At 42.2% G+C, this 12717-nt stretch overlaps 4 protein-coding genes across 4 annotated transcripts; 1 reads left to right on the forward strand and 3 right to left on the reverse strand.

The window, feature by feature from the left end:
* Positions 1 to 977: 977 nt before the first annotated feature.
* On the reverse strand, positions 978 to 4500 carry LOC118877203 (bromodomain-containing protein DDB_G0280777). Its single transcript, XM_036814545.3, has 3 exons — positions 2817 to 4500; positions 2688 to 2765; positions 978 to 2634 (listed from the first exon to the last, which is right to left on the reverse strand). The coding sequence occupies exons 1-3, from the start codon at positions 4370 to 4372 to the stop codon at positions 1023 to 1025; spliced, it is 3246 nt and encodes a 1081-aa protein (XP_036670440.3). The 5' UTR covers positions 4373 to 4500; the 3' UTR covers positions 978 to 1022.
* LOC139353266 (uncharacterized) lies at positions 4384 to 5998 on the reverse strand. Its single transcript, XM_070996938.1, has 5 exons — positions 5719 to 5998; positions 5593 to 5663; positions 5265 to 5533; positions 4484 to 5207; positions 4384 to 4404 (listed from the first exon to the last, which is right to left on the reverse strand). Exons 1-5 carry the CDS (start codon positions 5909 to 5911, stop codon positions 4384 to 4386), a joined length of 1278 nt encoding a protein of 425 aa, XP_070853039.1. The 5' UTR covers positions 5912 to 5998.
* A 140-nt stretch (positions 5999 to 6138) lies between these two features.
* On the reverse strand, positions 6139 to 8901 carry LOC108007281 (PAX-interacting protein 1). Its single transcript, XM_065865118.2, has one exon. It carries the CDS (start codon positions 8690 to 8692, stop codon positions 6299 to 6301), a length of 2394 nt encoding a protein of 797 aa, XP_065721190.2. The 5' UTR covers positions 8693 to 8901; the 3' UTR covers positions 6139 to 6298.
* Positions 8902 to 8968: 67 nt separating this feature from the next.
* LOC108007275 (uncharacterized) lies at positions 8969 to 12693 on the forward strand. Its single transcript, XM_036814546.3, has 4 exons — positions 8969 to 9184; positions 9238 to 10989; positions 11118 to 11468; positions 12092 to 12693. Exons 1-4 carry the CDS (start codon positions 9135 to 9137, stop codon positions 12609 to 12611), a joined length of 2673 nt encoding a protein of 890 aa, XP_036670441.3. The 5' UTR covers positions 8969 to 9134; the 3' UTR covers positions 12612 to 12693.
* Positions 12694 to 12717: the final 24 nt, after the last annotated feature.

The raw sequence follows: 12717 nt of genomic DNA on the forward strand, positions 1-12717 counted from the left end.
ATTCCCTTCAGTGCGGCCTTTATAAAGTTTGATTTTCTGTCCCAGAAAAGAAAGCAATCCGAACGTCTTTCCCGTAGTTTATAAGAGTGTATCAATCTCTCTTTTGCGATTCTGCAAGATATAAAGCATACTTAATATTATTAGGTTAGGACAAAATTAATTCACTTACGAGTACCAACATATAGTAAATTGTGAAAATAATTATGATAAAATTTGCAACTGTTTTTATTTATTGAAATTATTAGTTACATGTTAGAATATACGGTCGAATAATAACAATCTTCATTAATAATTGTATATTAGTTTTTTTAGTTTTTATAATATTAAAGAAGCATAATAATGAACGCTGAGATCTCGAAAACTATAAGAGCTAGGCTATTGAGATTTGGCATGCAGATTTCTGAGCTTCTTACGCAGCGCAAGTTTGTTTCAGCAGCGTGCCACGCCCACTTTAACGCCCACAAGCTGCCCGAAACTGTGGCTCCTAAAGTTTGCCACGTCCACTTTAACGCCCACAAACCGTCCACAAACCTTAAAAAATCGTAAGTATGAACGCGAATATCTCAATAATATCAAAGAGAATTCGGATCTCAGATTTAGATTCCGTAGCCTTGAGCGCAGCGCGAATATGCCACGCCCACTCTAACGCCCACAAACCGCCCAAATCTGTGGCGTTCACAATTTTCAGGTAAAAATTTTCAGATAAAAAAGCATGATCGAGACTGATTCTGGACGCGCCTAGAAATGCACGCAGATGCAACAATTAAGACACATTCTGGACACACCCTTTTTTAATGCACCTGGAACATGTACCTAGGAATGCACCCAGATGCAGCAAACTAGACACATACTAGACGCACTCTTTTTTAATGCACCTGGAACATGTACCCAGATGGGCAAACTTTTTTTGGGTCTATCGATAAGTATTGTACCCTTTTGCTCTACGATTAAGGGGTATATATTCGACTACATATTCATTTTAAATTGATTGGAAAAACTATTCGTTTATTTTAATTTAGTAATCAAATTTGGTATTCCGATTGATCGTAGTCATCCAATTTTACACTTTGGTGACGGCAGAACAACGAAGGATGACTTTGCAGCTCAGATTGGTGTTGGTTCTGCGGCGGAATAAAGGGACGATTGAGGTCTGGAGCGGATCCCATTATCATCTGTTGTTGAAATTGATTGCTATATGGGCAAGCTGGGTGTCTAAAAAAAGGCTGCTGTTGGGCCTGAAGAAATTCGGGTATCAAAGGCGGCGGCTGAAAGTTTGAATCCATTCGCGTTATATTATATTTATTAACGGTCTGATCATAGAATCCCTCCGGAAGCATTTGTATGTTTTCTTTCAAAGTTTGGGAATAGTAGCCAGGATTTTCAAGCCCATTGGAACTTACAGCTGGATGATGTACAGGCTCCTGAAAATGATGGTATACACTATTAGTTGGCTGATAGTTGTTCCTTAGATGCTGATGCTGCTGAAATGGAGAATTCATCACGGGGGCTGAGGCTGGGGACTTAATAATACTCCACTGATCCCGTGGATCTATTAGATAATTTGCGTCAAAAGTGGTCCTATACTGTGGAGCACTCATAGATGTTTGCGGTTGTATAGAATGCTCTGTTGGCTTTGAAACTATAAATCCTTGGTGCAGATTCGGAGGAACCCCAGTATATTGCTGAGGACGGAAGTTACAAGGAGGTCGTCCACAGGCTTGCAATAAATTTTCCCTGTTGCAGGGCGTTCTTGTCTCGATAAGAACGGTGTTTTCAAAGCCCGTAACCTGGCTTTTGATCCTCGCACTTTCAGAGTCTCGAAGTTTTCGTGGTTGCATTAGAGTCACCGTCTGCAGAGTTTCCACATCAGTCGATCTCACCGTACCATTTGAGCGATTAATTGATTTGTTTAGACTAGGTGCATCCAAGGGAATTACTAATTTTGGAGTTCGATCTGGCTCAGTCCAAGTTAAGCCGGGGGTATTTGATCGGGTAATGCCAGTATCACGTAAACTTTGGAGACTATCTTGGTTATTCCGGTTACATCTATAACCATTTTGGCTATAAGCCTGATCTCTCCTTGGTTGTTTATTCTTATGTTCGAATAGTAATTGTTGGCTGTCTTCAAATTGCCGGCTATTGAAAGTACATCTAATCGATTTAGAGTGACAGGGAGCATCATTTGAGTCATTTTGCAAACCTGTAAGTCTAGTGTAAGATGGATTTCCTGGGGTCTTAGGTCTACCCCTACTTTCTATCGATGCACTAGATTGTGATGGAGGTGAATGGCGATATGAAGAAACAGAACTGTCCCTCAAGGTCTTGCGTTGACACTTGCGGGAGTCTGGACAACTTAATTGTTTTATATTCTGAAAATCGTTTTTTCTCTTTTCAACCGACTTTCGATGGGTCCCAGTGCTTGTGGGTTTTTGTCTACTATACTTTGTTCTAAAAGAAGAAGGAGTTGTAGGATAATTGTCTTCCGACCGACTAAAAGAAGTATTCGAGATTCTTTCCCTAGGGGTTTTCATTTTTTTGCCATATACTAAATTTTGAGGAGGAACCCGATTCGTTTTTGGTGCCACTTGAAATTGGTTGGGTTTAAGCTTAGTAAAGTTTCCCCCTTGATCTCTCCTGAAAAAATAATAATTGATAAATGGACTCATATTTAATAGGCCATATTTTACCATTCGTTCGGTCGGGAAACATTAAACAGCTCCCTCTCATTCATACGATAAGAAACGGGCACTAAAGTTGTGTTATCTCTAGAAATAAAGATATTTTTATTATATGCCTTTATTTATTATCGTTCTTACCTTTCTTGTTCTTGAGGTGAAATTTCAAAGTCAATTGGACACTGATTGTTTCTAGGAATAATACTAACATCCTGAACATGATTAAAAAGCCGTTCTTGCTCTTTGAGCTGCTTTAAAATGTCAGCATTGATACTATAATCCGGAGTTTTACACGTACAACACCTCGTATTTAAAGATTCATTGTCATCCATTACCAGTACACATTCATTTGATTCGCTTTCGCAAGTTTCATCCTGAAGAACAAGTACGTTTTCAGGATATGTGGTGTATTCTTTGCAATTTTCCTTCCTTGATATAAATGTTTGGTATTGTGGCGTCTGATTTCTTTGCGAGCATTGAAGTATCCAACATTCAGGAGCTGATTGTGAGCGCTGCTTGTAATACAATTCTCTATTTTCATTACAACATTGATAAGGAATATGGGTTAATTGATGTTTAAACTCGCTTTCTGAGGTCTCAGGCATAATCCCCTCAGTATACTCGTCCATCTCGCAGTAAGGTCTATACTCTCTGCTTTTTGAATAGTTTCTGAAGGTACTTATTTCATCCGAGTTCCTAGTGATATTGCTCGAACCTTCCTTAATGTCATTCATTTCCTGGTCAACACTAAACGATTCTGTCAACTTTTCTTGCTCAGATTCAATTTTTTTTGAATTCTTGCTCATGTCTGCAAAGTTCTTTTTATTTCTTCGATATGGATTATATACTCTCTGTTCTTCGGGTGTCTGTTCTCTTCCCTGTCGAAAGGTCTTCTCAGAAGTTATTTTGTCTGAATTTGCACCGATATTACTTCCGCTTTTATCACAGCTTTCATAGTCTATTTCTATATCACATATTGCGTCATTTTTACAAGTTTGAGTAAAATTAGTCGAGACTTCGGGAATAGTTTCGCTGCCAGACCTTATACGATTATTTTTTTGTTTATGCTTCTTATTTCTGCTTGCATTTCTATGCGACTTTTGTTTTTTTGATTTAGTACCTTCTAAGGATTTATCTGATTTCGAACTATACTCATGAACACTTGAATTAATATTTTTATGACTCCTATGAAATTCTTTTGATGATGAAATGGATTCGTTGCTGCTAATATTGGAGTGCCCTTTTTGAGAGGAGTATTCTGAGCCTTGAAGCTCGGTTAAAGATTCTGGATAATTCTCCCCATCACTGGGATTATTAGGTAGAGTCTTGTGTTGAGGCTTACTTTTTTCGCTGCTTAAAGGTCTATTATCGACGTGGTGTTGAGGATATTCCTCTCTAGGCATGCTGTTTTCTTTTAATTTGTTATCTTTCAATATTTTATTAGGCTGTTCCGGAACGCGTTTCAAACTAGTCATTTTACCTGTCTGTCTATCTGTACCGACATGTAATATTGGGTCTTGAGGATGGCTTGAACTAGGTTTAAATTCCTGGTTATCATTTCCTGGCAATTCATTTTCTTGGATAGAATTGATAGGTCTTGGTTTGATATCAACGTCTTCCTCTTTAAATGTAGTTGTAGGTGGTATCTGGCTTTCATTTCCTTGTTGTTGGCGTTTTTCAGGATATTGCCTCAACATATGAGATCTGTTCAAGCAGTGACACCGGCACACTGAGCAGGGGATCACTATTCTTGTACATTTATGAAGAACTTGTGAGAGCCTACAAAAACAAATGGCTGACTTTGAAACTGGTTTGGGAGCATAATTTAAATCCTTTTCTTTCTCAGCAATCCTTGGCTCCTCTGAAGGTATAGAGTCTGACTTTGACTGAGTTTTAAGTAAACCTTTTTTGGTTTCTAATTTCATAACCTGAGGATTTGGTTGCGCCAAAATGTTTAAAGAAGTAGTTGGTGATATTTTCTGGATACTTTCGGGCTTAGAAATTTTTAGATTGTCCTTTTTATCCATTATCTCTTGATGAGTCTCTTTGGATGGGGAGTTCTTTATATTTTCCATATTAGTTTTATTTGTATGCTTCTGAATACTTTTAACACTTGTAGACTTTTCTGCAAAGCAGCGATAAATGCATTTCTCTTGGTTCTCAGCAGATTTGTCAGCTAGTTGGTTTCTGATTTGTTCCAGGCAGCATAAAACAGGGTCGGATTCTTCGTCAATCGTTTGAGTGGATATCTCACAAGGACAGTGCTTTCTTTCTCGTCTACAGCACTTCTTCTTTGAGAATTTGGTTGCCTTGAAGCAAGTATCAGATTCTGGATCTGGTGAAGGTAGAGCAGGACACATTGTAAATTGAAAAGGACATTCCGATTTTCTATCTCTCTGGAACTTTCTGGTCGGGACAAGGGCTTTAAATATCTGTAAATTCCTATTGCCTGAAAATGCCTGGGGACCAAACAGATTTTTCATACTAATAGGAAACGGAATATTTATACGAAATGGTACATTGCACTCGAACCTAAAGGATTTAAAGAGTTTCGTTAAAACAAATGTTGAACCAGATAAGTATACTCACCAAATACCATCATCATCAGGGCATTGTTCAATATTTCCAGCTGTTGATCTTGCAATAATCTTTTTACCAATTACTTTTTTACGTTTCGGCTTGGCCTTTACAAGAGCTCTCTGACCTTGCTCCAATTCTGGTATCAATTTAGGACCTATTTTGTTCTTTTTGTTTACTTCTGAAGGTCTTTTAATACTTTGAGATACCATTTTTGGATATAACTTCATTGTTGAGCATGCAGATGAATTTAAGTTTACGGCAGACATCAGTTCTTCTACCTTAGTTGAAAATTTATATGTTAAAAGAATCTTAAGTACTTGGGTGTACGGAAAATTACCTTTTTTCTTTGGCCTCCTTGGCTTGGCAAAGAGTTACTAAGAGAACAAATCCCTTTACACGTCTTTTTACCTTTAAACTTCAAATGATTAGTATTTGCAATTTAATTAGTTCGTTTTTCGATTACCTGTTTGAGGAGTAACTTTTCCAGGGTTTACTTTTGCTAAGGCTTGGCATCTTGAATCCTTCATTTCCATCGATGAATCCCCAAATCGCTCCATGGTTTTACCCCTCTTACAAAAGCACGAATGCAATTTGTGGTGACAGCATAAATAGTTATGTCTCTGCAAACCGCCGTACATTTGATTAAAATTACACATTCCTTGATTAAAGCAGAGGCATGAGGAATGGCTTATCCTCTGACTATATCTTTAATATAAGAATCTGTAATTTGAACTAAATGGGACGACTGAGTCTTAGCTTCCTGTTGCCTAAAAGTTGGGAAAACTTTGAATTTATACGTATAGAAAATTCCGAATCTCTGCCAGCTGACAAAAAACTCAAGTTCTAACCCTTAAAATCGAAACTTTATTGGAGGCAAAAACTCGCCTTCATCGATTGCCCTCAATTTTAAACGGAAGAATTGCACAATTATGTGTGTACATCTGGAGACCTCTATTCGTAAGGTATCTTAACTTGATGGGACATTCATATTGACTGATCAAGGTAAGTTGCGCTACAAATGTTGGAGTGTCCAAAGGAAACCTTCAGCGCGGCCAACATCGCGGCATCATGAATCGCATTTGGGCATATCGCTGGCAACAACAACTGGGACAGAATTGTGGGGCACAGGAACACTTATTGGATTGGGACGGTTGACCAGATCTCATGGGTTGTTGCTGCTGCTGTTGCTGGCAGGATAATCGCTGCTGCTGCTGCTTCTGATGACAAGGAGGTGGTTTCAGTGGCGGTAAGGGCGGAGCTCTGTATTGCTGTTGGATCTGCGGGCAAGGAACCATTTGCTGTTGGATCTGCTGACAAGGAACCATTTGCTGAGGCAGAAAAGACGCTGGCTGTTGCTGCTGACAGGGAAATTGCTGAGGATCTGGCTCGAAGTATGTATTTGGATTTGGCATCGCCACTGGCACAGGATACAGGCCAAACTGCATGGGATCCTGTGAGTTTTGAGAAGCTGAATGCTGGGACCATATAGCATTCGACTTGGTGGAACCCGAGACTTGGCAGGGGAAGGATGGCTGCTGGTCTGCAGACTGCAAGGAAAACTCCTGACAGCTCATGGGATCCTCTTCACCACCGTTCTGCCCCATTTCATCTGGTATAGCAACGCCTGTATCCTGTTCTTCGGTAAAGGAACCTAGGAACTGGGTTTCTGGCGCCCAACCTGGAGCATCGGAGGCATTCTGGGTGAGCACATGCATCTGGCGCACTCTGGTGGCTCCACAGGCACTATTCAGCTGAAGCTGCACTTGGGCAATCTGCGCCTGGGCCTCCAGCATCTGCTTCTTCAGCTCCTCGGCCAGCATTTCGGTGAGGCAATAGTTGTTCTCCTCTATTGGTTGCTGTTGTACCACTGGCTGCATCTGCATTGTTGGTTGCACTTGTTCTGGGGGATTTCTTTGCTGGATTGGTTGTTGCAATTGCGGAAGAATCGCTTGCTGCACTGACTGATTCGGATTGTAAGCAAACGAATTGATGGATTGATTTTGATCCTGGCACTTGAGACAACTTCTTTGTTTCGCCGGGGCATTGGGACAGAGTGAATTTCGGCCACAATTTCTTTGTTGTTGCTGAAAGCAGGGTTGTTGTTGTCGAAAGCCGGGTTGTTGCTGCTGCAAGCTAGGTTGTTGCTGCTGAATTTGTGTTTGTTGCTCGTGGAAATTTGGTTGTTGCTGCTGAAAACAGGGTTGTTGCTGCTGAAAGCATGGCTGTTGTTGCTGAAAACAGGGTTGCTGCTGCTGAAAGCAAGGTTGTTGTTGCTGAAAGCAGGGTTGCTGCTGCTGAAAGCAGGGTTGCTGCTGCTGAAAGCAGGGTTGTTGCTGCTGAAAGCAGGGTTGCTGAAAGCAATTTTGTTGCCGCCTTACTGAAGATCCAAAGCGATTTGCATGCCGGTTTTGTTGTGGACAACCATTGCACTTATTGCACCTCGGAATCGCCGGCATGTTATCCTCCTCACAGTCGATGCTCAAAAAGTGAGCCTCGGTCACCTCGCAGGCGGTGACAATTTCCGCCTTGCCCATAATTTGCTGTTCCTCATCGCAGATGGTAACGATATTTCCGCAATTGGGAACTGCGGACTTAAACCACTGATATGAGCCAGGTCGATGTCGCGTGGGATATTCCCCCCGAAAGCATGGAATTATCTTTGAGTTGGCCGCACACTCTGGTTGCTGTTGATCCGGTTCCTTGGCGGCCTGATCCTCTTCTATTTTTGAGTTTGAGACTTCTTGACTACTCTTATTTAAGTTGTCCAGGCTATGCAGCTGTGAATTCTCCTGGGTTTCGGGTTTACTATTCACCAGGGTTTCCGGCTTGGAATCCTCCAGGGTTTCTGGCTTTGAATTCTCCCCGCTTTCATTATCTGCGTCCTTGACATCTTGGTGCATACTAGATACCTTGGATGGTATCTTTTCGAACTCCTCCTCTCGGGATCTGGCGGTCGCTGCTCCCGTCACCAACTCCGGTATCCTGTCGAACTCCTCTTCTCTGGTCTTGGCCTTGAATGATGGCGACTCACTGCGGCGCTTAACAGCGGCCATCACTGACTGCTGTCCATTTCTTCCCAGCCCAATGACCTTTGGAAGGAGTCGGTCCCCTTCTAGCACTTGCTTAACCGGCATTCCCGCCTGCAATCTAAGCGGTGCCCTGGTCCTGATCGATGGCTCCGGTTCCGGAGTACCTAAGGATCTGCAGGCACTAACTTGCCGGCGACGACGATGTGTGGGTGGGCAGGATGACCGTGATCGCGCGGGTTCCGTCCCAGAAGGTAAGCTCTGAACCAGGGTTCGCAGCAGGTGCTGTCCGATTCGGTTAGTCGTCTGCTCAGGAGTTAAGTCGAATTTGGGTGTTGTTGTCCTCCTCGGGGGGCTTGCGTGACGCCAATAGGGACTTGGCCTGGTGGGCCGAACTTCGCCGTTGGTCATCTTATCGCTCTCTTAAATCATGCGAGTATTTCAAGTCAATTATACAATACTTCCGTTTAAATTTGCTTTCTGGCGTGACATACAATTTTGTAATGTCACTTTTTGAAAGTTTAAAACCAAAAACAGCGATAATGGAATCGATATCCAAAGTTTAAAGACTAAAACCAAAGAAAAAAAAGCCTTAAGGAATATTTTTTAAAGAGTTCTTGTTGGCTCTGCCTGAAATCCTACATTATAGCTATTGTCAATTCCAATAAACCAATTCTATTTTTGTAAAACCTGTAACAAAATAGTCTTTGTTAAAGACATCAAAAATAATTGAGTCTACTTTTATACAATTTTGACTATAAATGTTGCTTTGTGAATTCCACGTAATTGGCCATGAGTGAATGTGGAATATTGAACGGGAGGAGGAGATTAAGGCCACACTTTTACGTACAAAATGTGCGATCCATGTCGATGTTTAAGGAGGTGCATCAGCTGCCATGGCGGGTAATTGTTATATAATGGTTCCTAACTTTATCGACTAAGTCTTTCATCTTCAGATGCTGTCCCATATCTAGTTGCTGTGCGCGACCTTGTCCTATTAATACGCGGAATTGTCGCGTGGTGTTTCCCGGGGAGTATCAGAAGTTCTCGGACATGGTGCCACCCAGTTTTCTTCAGAAACAGCCAAAGTCACCGAAAAGAAAGAAACGTTCAAAGAGTTGCACACCATGTGTAGAGCGATGTAAAGAGCCGTGTGCGGATATCTGTAAGGAAACAAGTGAAGATTGTGAAAAAGAAAAGGATGGAAATGAACAGCAAAATCCTGAAGAATTCGGGCAAGATAATGATGCAGGATATGGATATGGAGCTCCCGGTGTAGGATTTCATGGAGTTCCAGGAGCTGGCTTTGGTTTTCAGCCGGGGCAACCTACTATTATACCATGCTATGGAACCTACGGGCCGGCAGGAAATGCCATGATATTTGGGATACCGCCACCCAACCAATATGGAAACTTTGGAGTTCCTGGTCCCATGGTTTTACCAGTGGCTCAGTCATCTGCAGTGGGTCAGGGAGATGCTCGTCGTTCACGAGGTCCTCCGGCGGCAGGTCTACCCACGCAATATTCATCAAAGTTTAATCCCTGTACGGGAGAAGTTTACCAATGTGGAAATCAACAAATATCAGCTGGAAGACCAACAGAAATGGTACAAGGTCCCTCATATAACCAGTTCTGTGAGGGTATCGGCATGAATTTAGGACCAAACAGTGGGTATAATCCATTTAATGGGCCGCATTCAATAGATCCAAGGCAAGTCATGTCAAACAATATTTTCGCGGGAGTTCCGGCAGCTTATGGCCAGCAAAGTCAAGCCATGAATTTTGGACCCAACAATCAGAGCTATAATTATAATGTCGAACAGAGAAGTCTAGATTCCCGACCAGTTCCCCAATCTCAGCCATCAACGGGACAGGTGCGTCAAGGTGGTGCCAGATCAAAGTCCGTAGGTCAACCATCCGAATTTAGAGGAACCCAAGCATTTAATCAGCAGCATCCAGGAACTCACTCTGGACCTAACAACCTAAATAATCATCATAGTCAGGGGAAGACGACATTTGATTTAAGATCAACTGGGCAAGCTAAGTCATCTGTGGTTCATAATGATAACAGGTCAAAGTCCCAAAGACAACGAAACGAGTCTAGGGGTCGTACTATCGATAAACCATCCGAATTAAGGGGAGCTAAAGCTCCTAATAATGGCGGAGGAAGAACTTTAGATCCTAAATCCGATCCAAGATGTATGCCAACTGGTGGGCAATTGCGGCAAGGTGATACTCGAACGCACGACTCAAGAAGAAGAAATAAATCGATGGGAGCCCCTTTCAATAGACAACCCGAATCGAATATTGTTTATACCCAAAATAGTGTGGGCATGGGTATCGACCCATCAAATCAGTATTATCCATACAACGATTGTGCTCCATTAAATGCTACGTTTGTGCACCAGTTAAGCTTATCCAACGAACAGCCACGCCTTGATAATGAAAGACCAACTTCCGCGAAAACCAGAAATGTATCGAAAGAAAGACCAGAGAAAAGTAAAAATTCTACAAAATGTCAGTCAAGTAAGAAGGGATCGGAAAGACCGTCTACTAAGCAACCCATTAAATGTTACTGCACGCGGTTCGATCCACACAATCAATATTATCCGTACTACATTTCCGAAGAATCAGAATGCCCACCTCCTGAGAACGCGAGGGCAGCAAAAGAGAAAGCCCAGAAGAAGGACTGCTCGGAGCTTCTCAGCCGGTGAGTTTAATGTCACAGTTCGTGAGCTGATATAGCTCTAGAATTAGACTTACACACAATTCCTCAAACTTCTTTCTTACTACACGAAATACTAAACAATGCTGTAATGTCTTCCTTTTACATTGCAGCATCACCGAGTCCTGTCCTCCGTGTGATCTTCAAAAGTGGTGTCACCTCCTGATGCCAAAGGCCAAGAGCAAGGATCAGGTGAAACCGGCTGCCAAAAAGAAGAACAATTCGAATGGGGCGTCGAAGTCGAAGTTCAAGGCCAAGATGAGTAAGCAGGACTCGAAAGAGATGATCGGCGGTGTGTCGTATCCTCAAACACCAAACAACGCCGAGGAACCCGCAAGTTCAGCAGGAGATGAAGCCGAAGGACCTGAAGAGGCTAACTGCCCGGGCGGTTGCAAAAGTCCTTGTCCAACCGCTCCGCCGAAACCAGAAATGAAGAACTGCGGCTGCTCTGCCAACCTGCCTGTGTGAGTTGCATATTACAACTTATAGAATCTATAAAAGTCAACATCAAACTCCATAAAGGATTTTATTTTCATTAATCTTTAATGTAATGATTCGATGCCGATCCCAATTCCAGGAGTAAAAGTATTCATGCTGACAATACCGCAATTCTTTTTGTCTTATGGTTTCGTATTGCTAGTATCGTATCGTGTAAAATCGAATGACTAAAAATAATTATCTTTTGACGTCTTAATTTAACATTAAATATGAGATCTTTACATTTTTTGGTAAGAGTTCGCAGACTTATTTGATTCATGACTCAATCTGAAGCTAATTTTCAAAACTCAGCGTAATAAACATTGGTTCCTCTTGCTCTGAAGAATTCGCGGTTACGTTTTTAATGAATTGCTTGATGGTAAAATCGTACATATTGGTTTCACTTCCTAAAGAATTCGCCTGGTTAACGGTGTTATTAAAGACAATAAACCAATATGAAGGAACCTTTCTTATTTTGACGAATTTTAATTAATACGATGCCAATGCCTACGATTCTACGATGAAAGTTTTGACAGGCATATTGATCTCCGAGTATATTTTTACATATTTACCCGTGCTGGCCTGTAACATGTACCCCATTTTTCTGCAGAGAAAACGAATCCCAGCCATCTCCTTGTGGACCTTGTCCCGTAACCTCCGGCTGCACCGCCCGTTGTAACCCGTGTCCTTGGTCCTGGCACTACAATCCCTGCAACGGCTGCTATTACTACTGCGCGAACCGCTGCAATGGCTGTTGTAATTGCTGCAATTACTGCTGCAGTCCGTGTGGTTGCTGTGGCGGCAACGCCCCTCCTCAGCTGGAAAAGATCCCTCCAAAACCGAAGCCAAAGGAAAGGCCGGACAACATGACCAGCAGCAGAAGAAACTCCGCTGGGACTACTGTGAATTTCGACAGTATATTTAACGATCCGGGCTTCTGTGGCCTACCCCCTCCACCTGGTGTCCCAATGCAGTCGGTTTCAACTCTGCCAGGATATCGTCCAACTGCTCCGCCCCATTTCAGCTCCCCCTACAGCGGACGGTGGGAGGCGGGCGGAGTGGACATAAATCGGTCCAATCAGCGGGATAACCGAAGTCCTTCAAACATCACCTGCATGCGCCACGGATAATAACCATCATGTCTAAATTTTACGTTGAATATTTTACACTTTAATAATAAAAAAGAGGCGAGTGCCTCGACTAACACAGAGATCCCCTTTTTATATCGAATGATTA

The sequence above is a fragment of the Drosophila suzukii genome, chromosome 3 (assembly GCF_043229965.1).
Source record: "Drosophila suzukii chromosome 3, CBGP_Dsuzu_IsoJpt1.0, whole genome shotgun sequence".
In the NCBI taxonomy this organism is placed as follows: domain Eukaryota; kingdom Metazoa; phylum Arthropoda; class Insecta; order Diptera; family Drosophilidae; genus Drosophila; species Drosophila suzukii.

Excerpts from the sequence above, each read along its gene's own strand:
- LOC108007275 (XM_036814546.3), top strand. The coding sequence starts at position 9,135 with ATGTGCGATCCATGTCGATGTTTAAGGAGGTGCATCAGCTGCCATGGC. Across the intron at positions 10,990-11,117 it reads TGCTCGGAGCTTCTCAGCCG|CATCACCGAGTCCTGTCCTC; the intron begins GTGAGTTTAATG and ends TTTACATTGCAG. Across the intron at positions 11,469-12,091 it reads TGCTCTGCCAACCTGCCTGT|AGAAAACGAATCCCAGCCAT; the intron begins GTGAGTTGCATA and ends ATTTTTCTGCAG.
- LOC108007281 (XM_065865118.2), bottom strand. The coding sequence starts at position 8,692 with ATGACCAACGGCGAAGTTCGGCCCACCAGGCCAAGTCCCTATTGGCGT.
- LOC118877203 (XM_036814545.3), bottom strand. The coding sequence starts at position 4,372 with ATGTTGAGGCAATATCCTGAAAAACGCCAACAACAAGGAAATGAAAGC. Across the intron at positions 2,766-2,816 it reads TCACCTCAAGAACAAGAAAG|AGATAACACAACTTTAGTGC; the intron begins GTAAGAACGATA and ends CTTTATTTCTAG. Across the intron at positions 2,635-2,687 it reads GTTTCCCGACCGAACGAATG|GAGAGATCAAGGGGGAAACT; the intron begins GTAAAATATGGC and ends TTATTTTTTCAG.
- LOC139353266 (XM_070996938.1), bottom strand. The coding sequence starts at position 5,911 with ATGTGTAATTTTAATCAAATGTACGGCGGTTTGCAGAGACATAACTAT. Across the intron at positions 5,534-5,592 it reads AAGGAGGCCAAAGAAAAAAG|GTAGAAGAACTGATGTCTGC; the intron begins GTAATTTTCCGT and ends TTTTCAACTAAG. Across the intron at positions 4,405-4,483 it reads TAAATTATGCTCCCAAACCA|TGTGCCGGTGTCACTGCTTG; the intron begins GTTTCAAAGTCA and ends TCCCCTGCTCAG.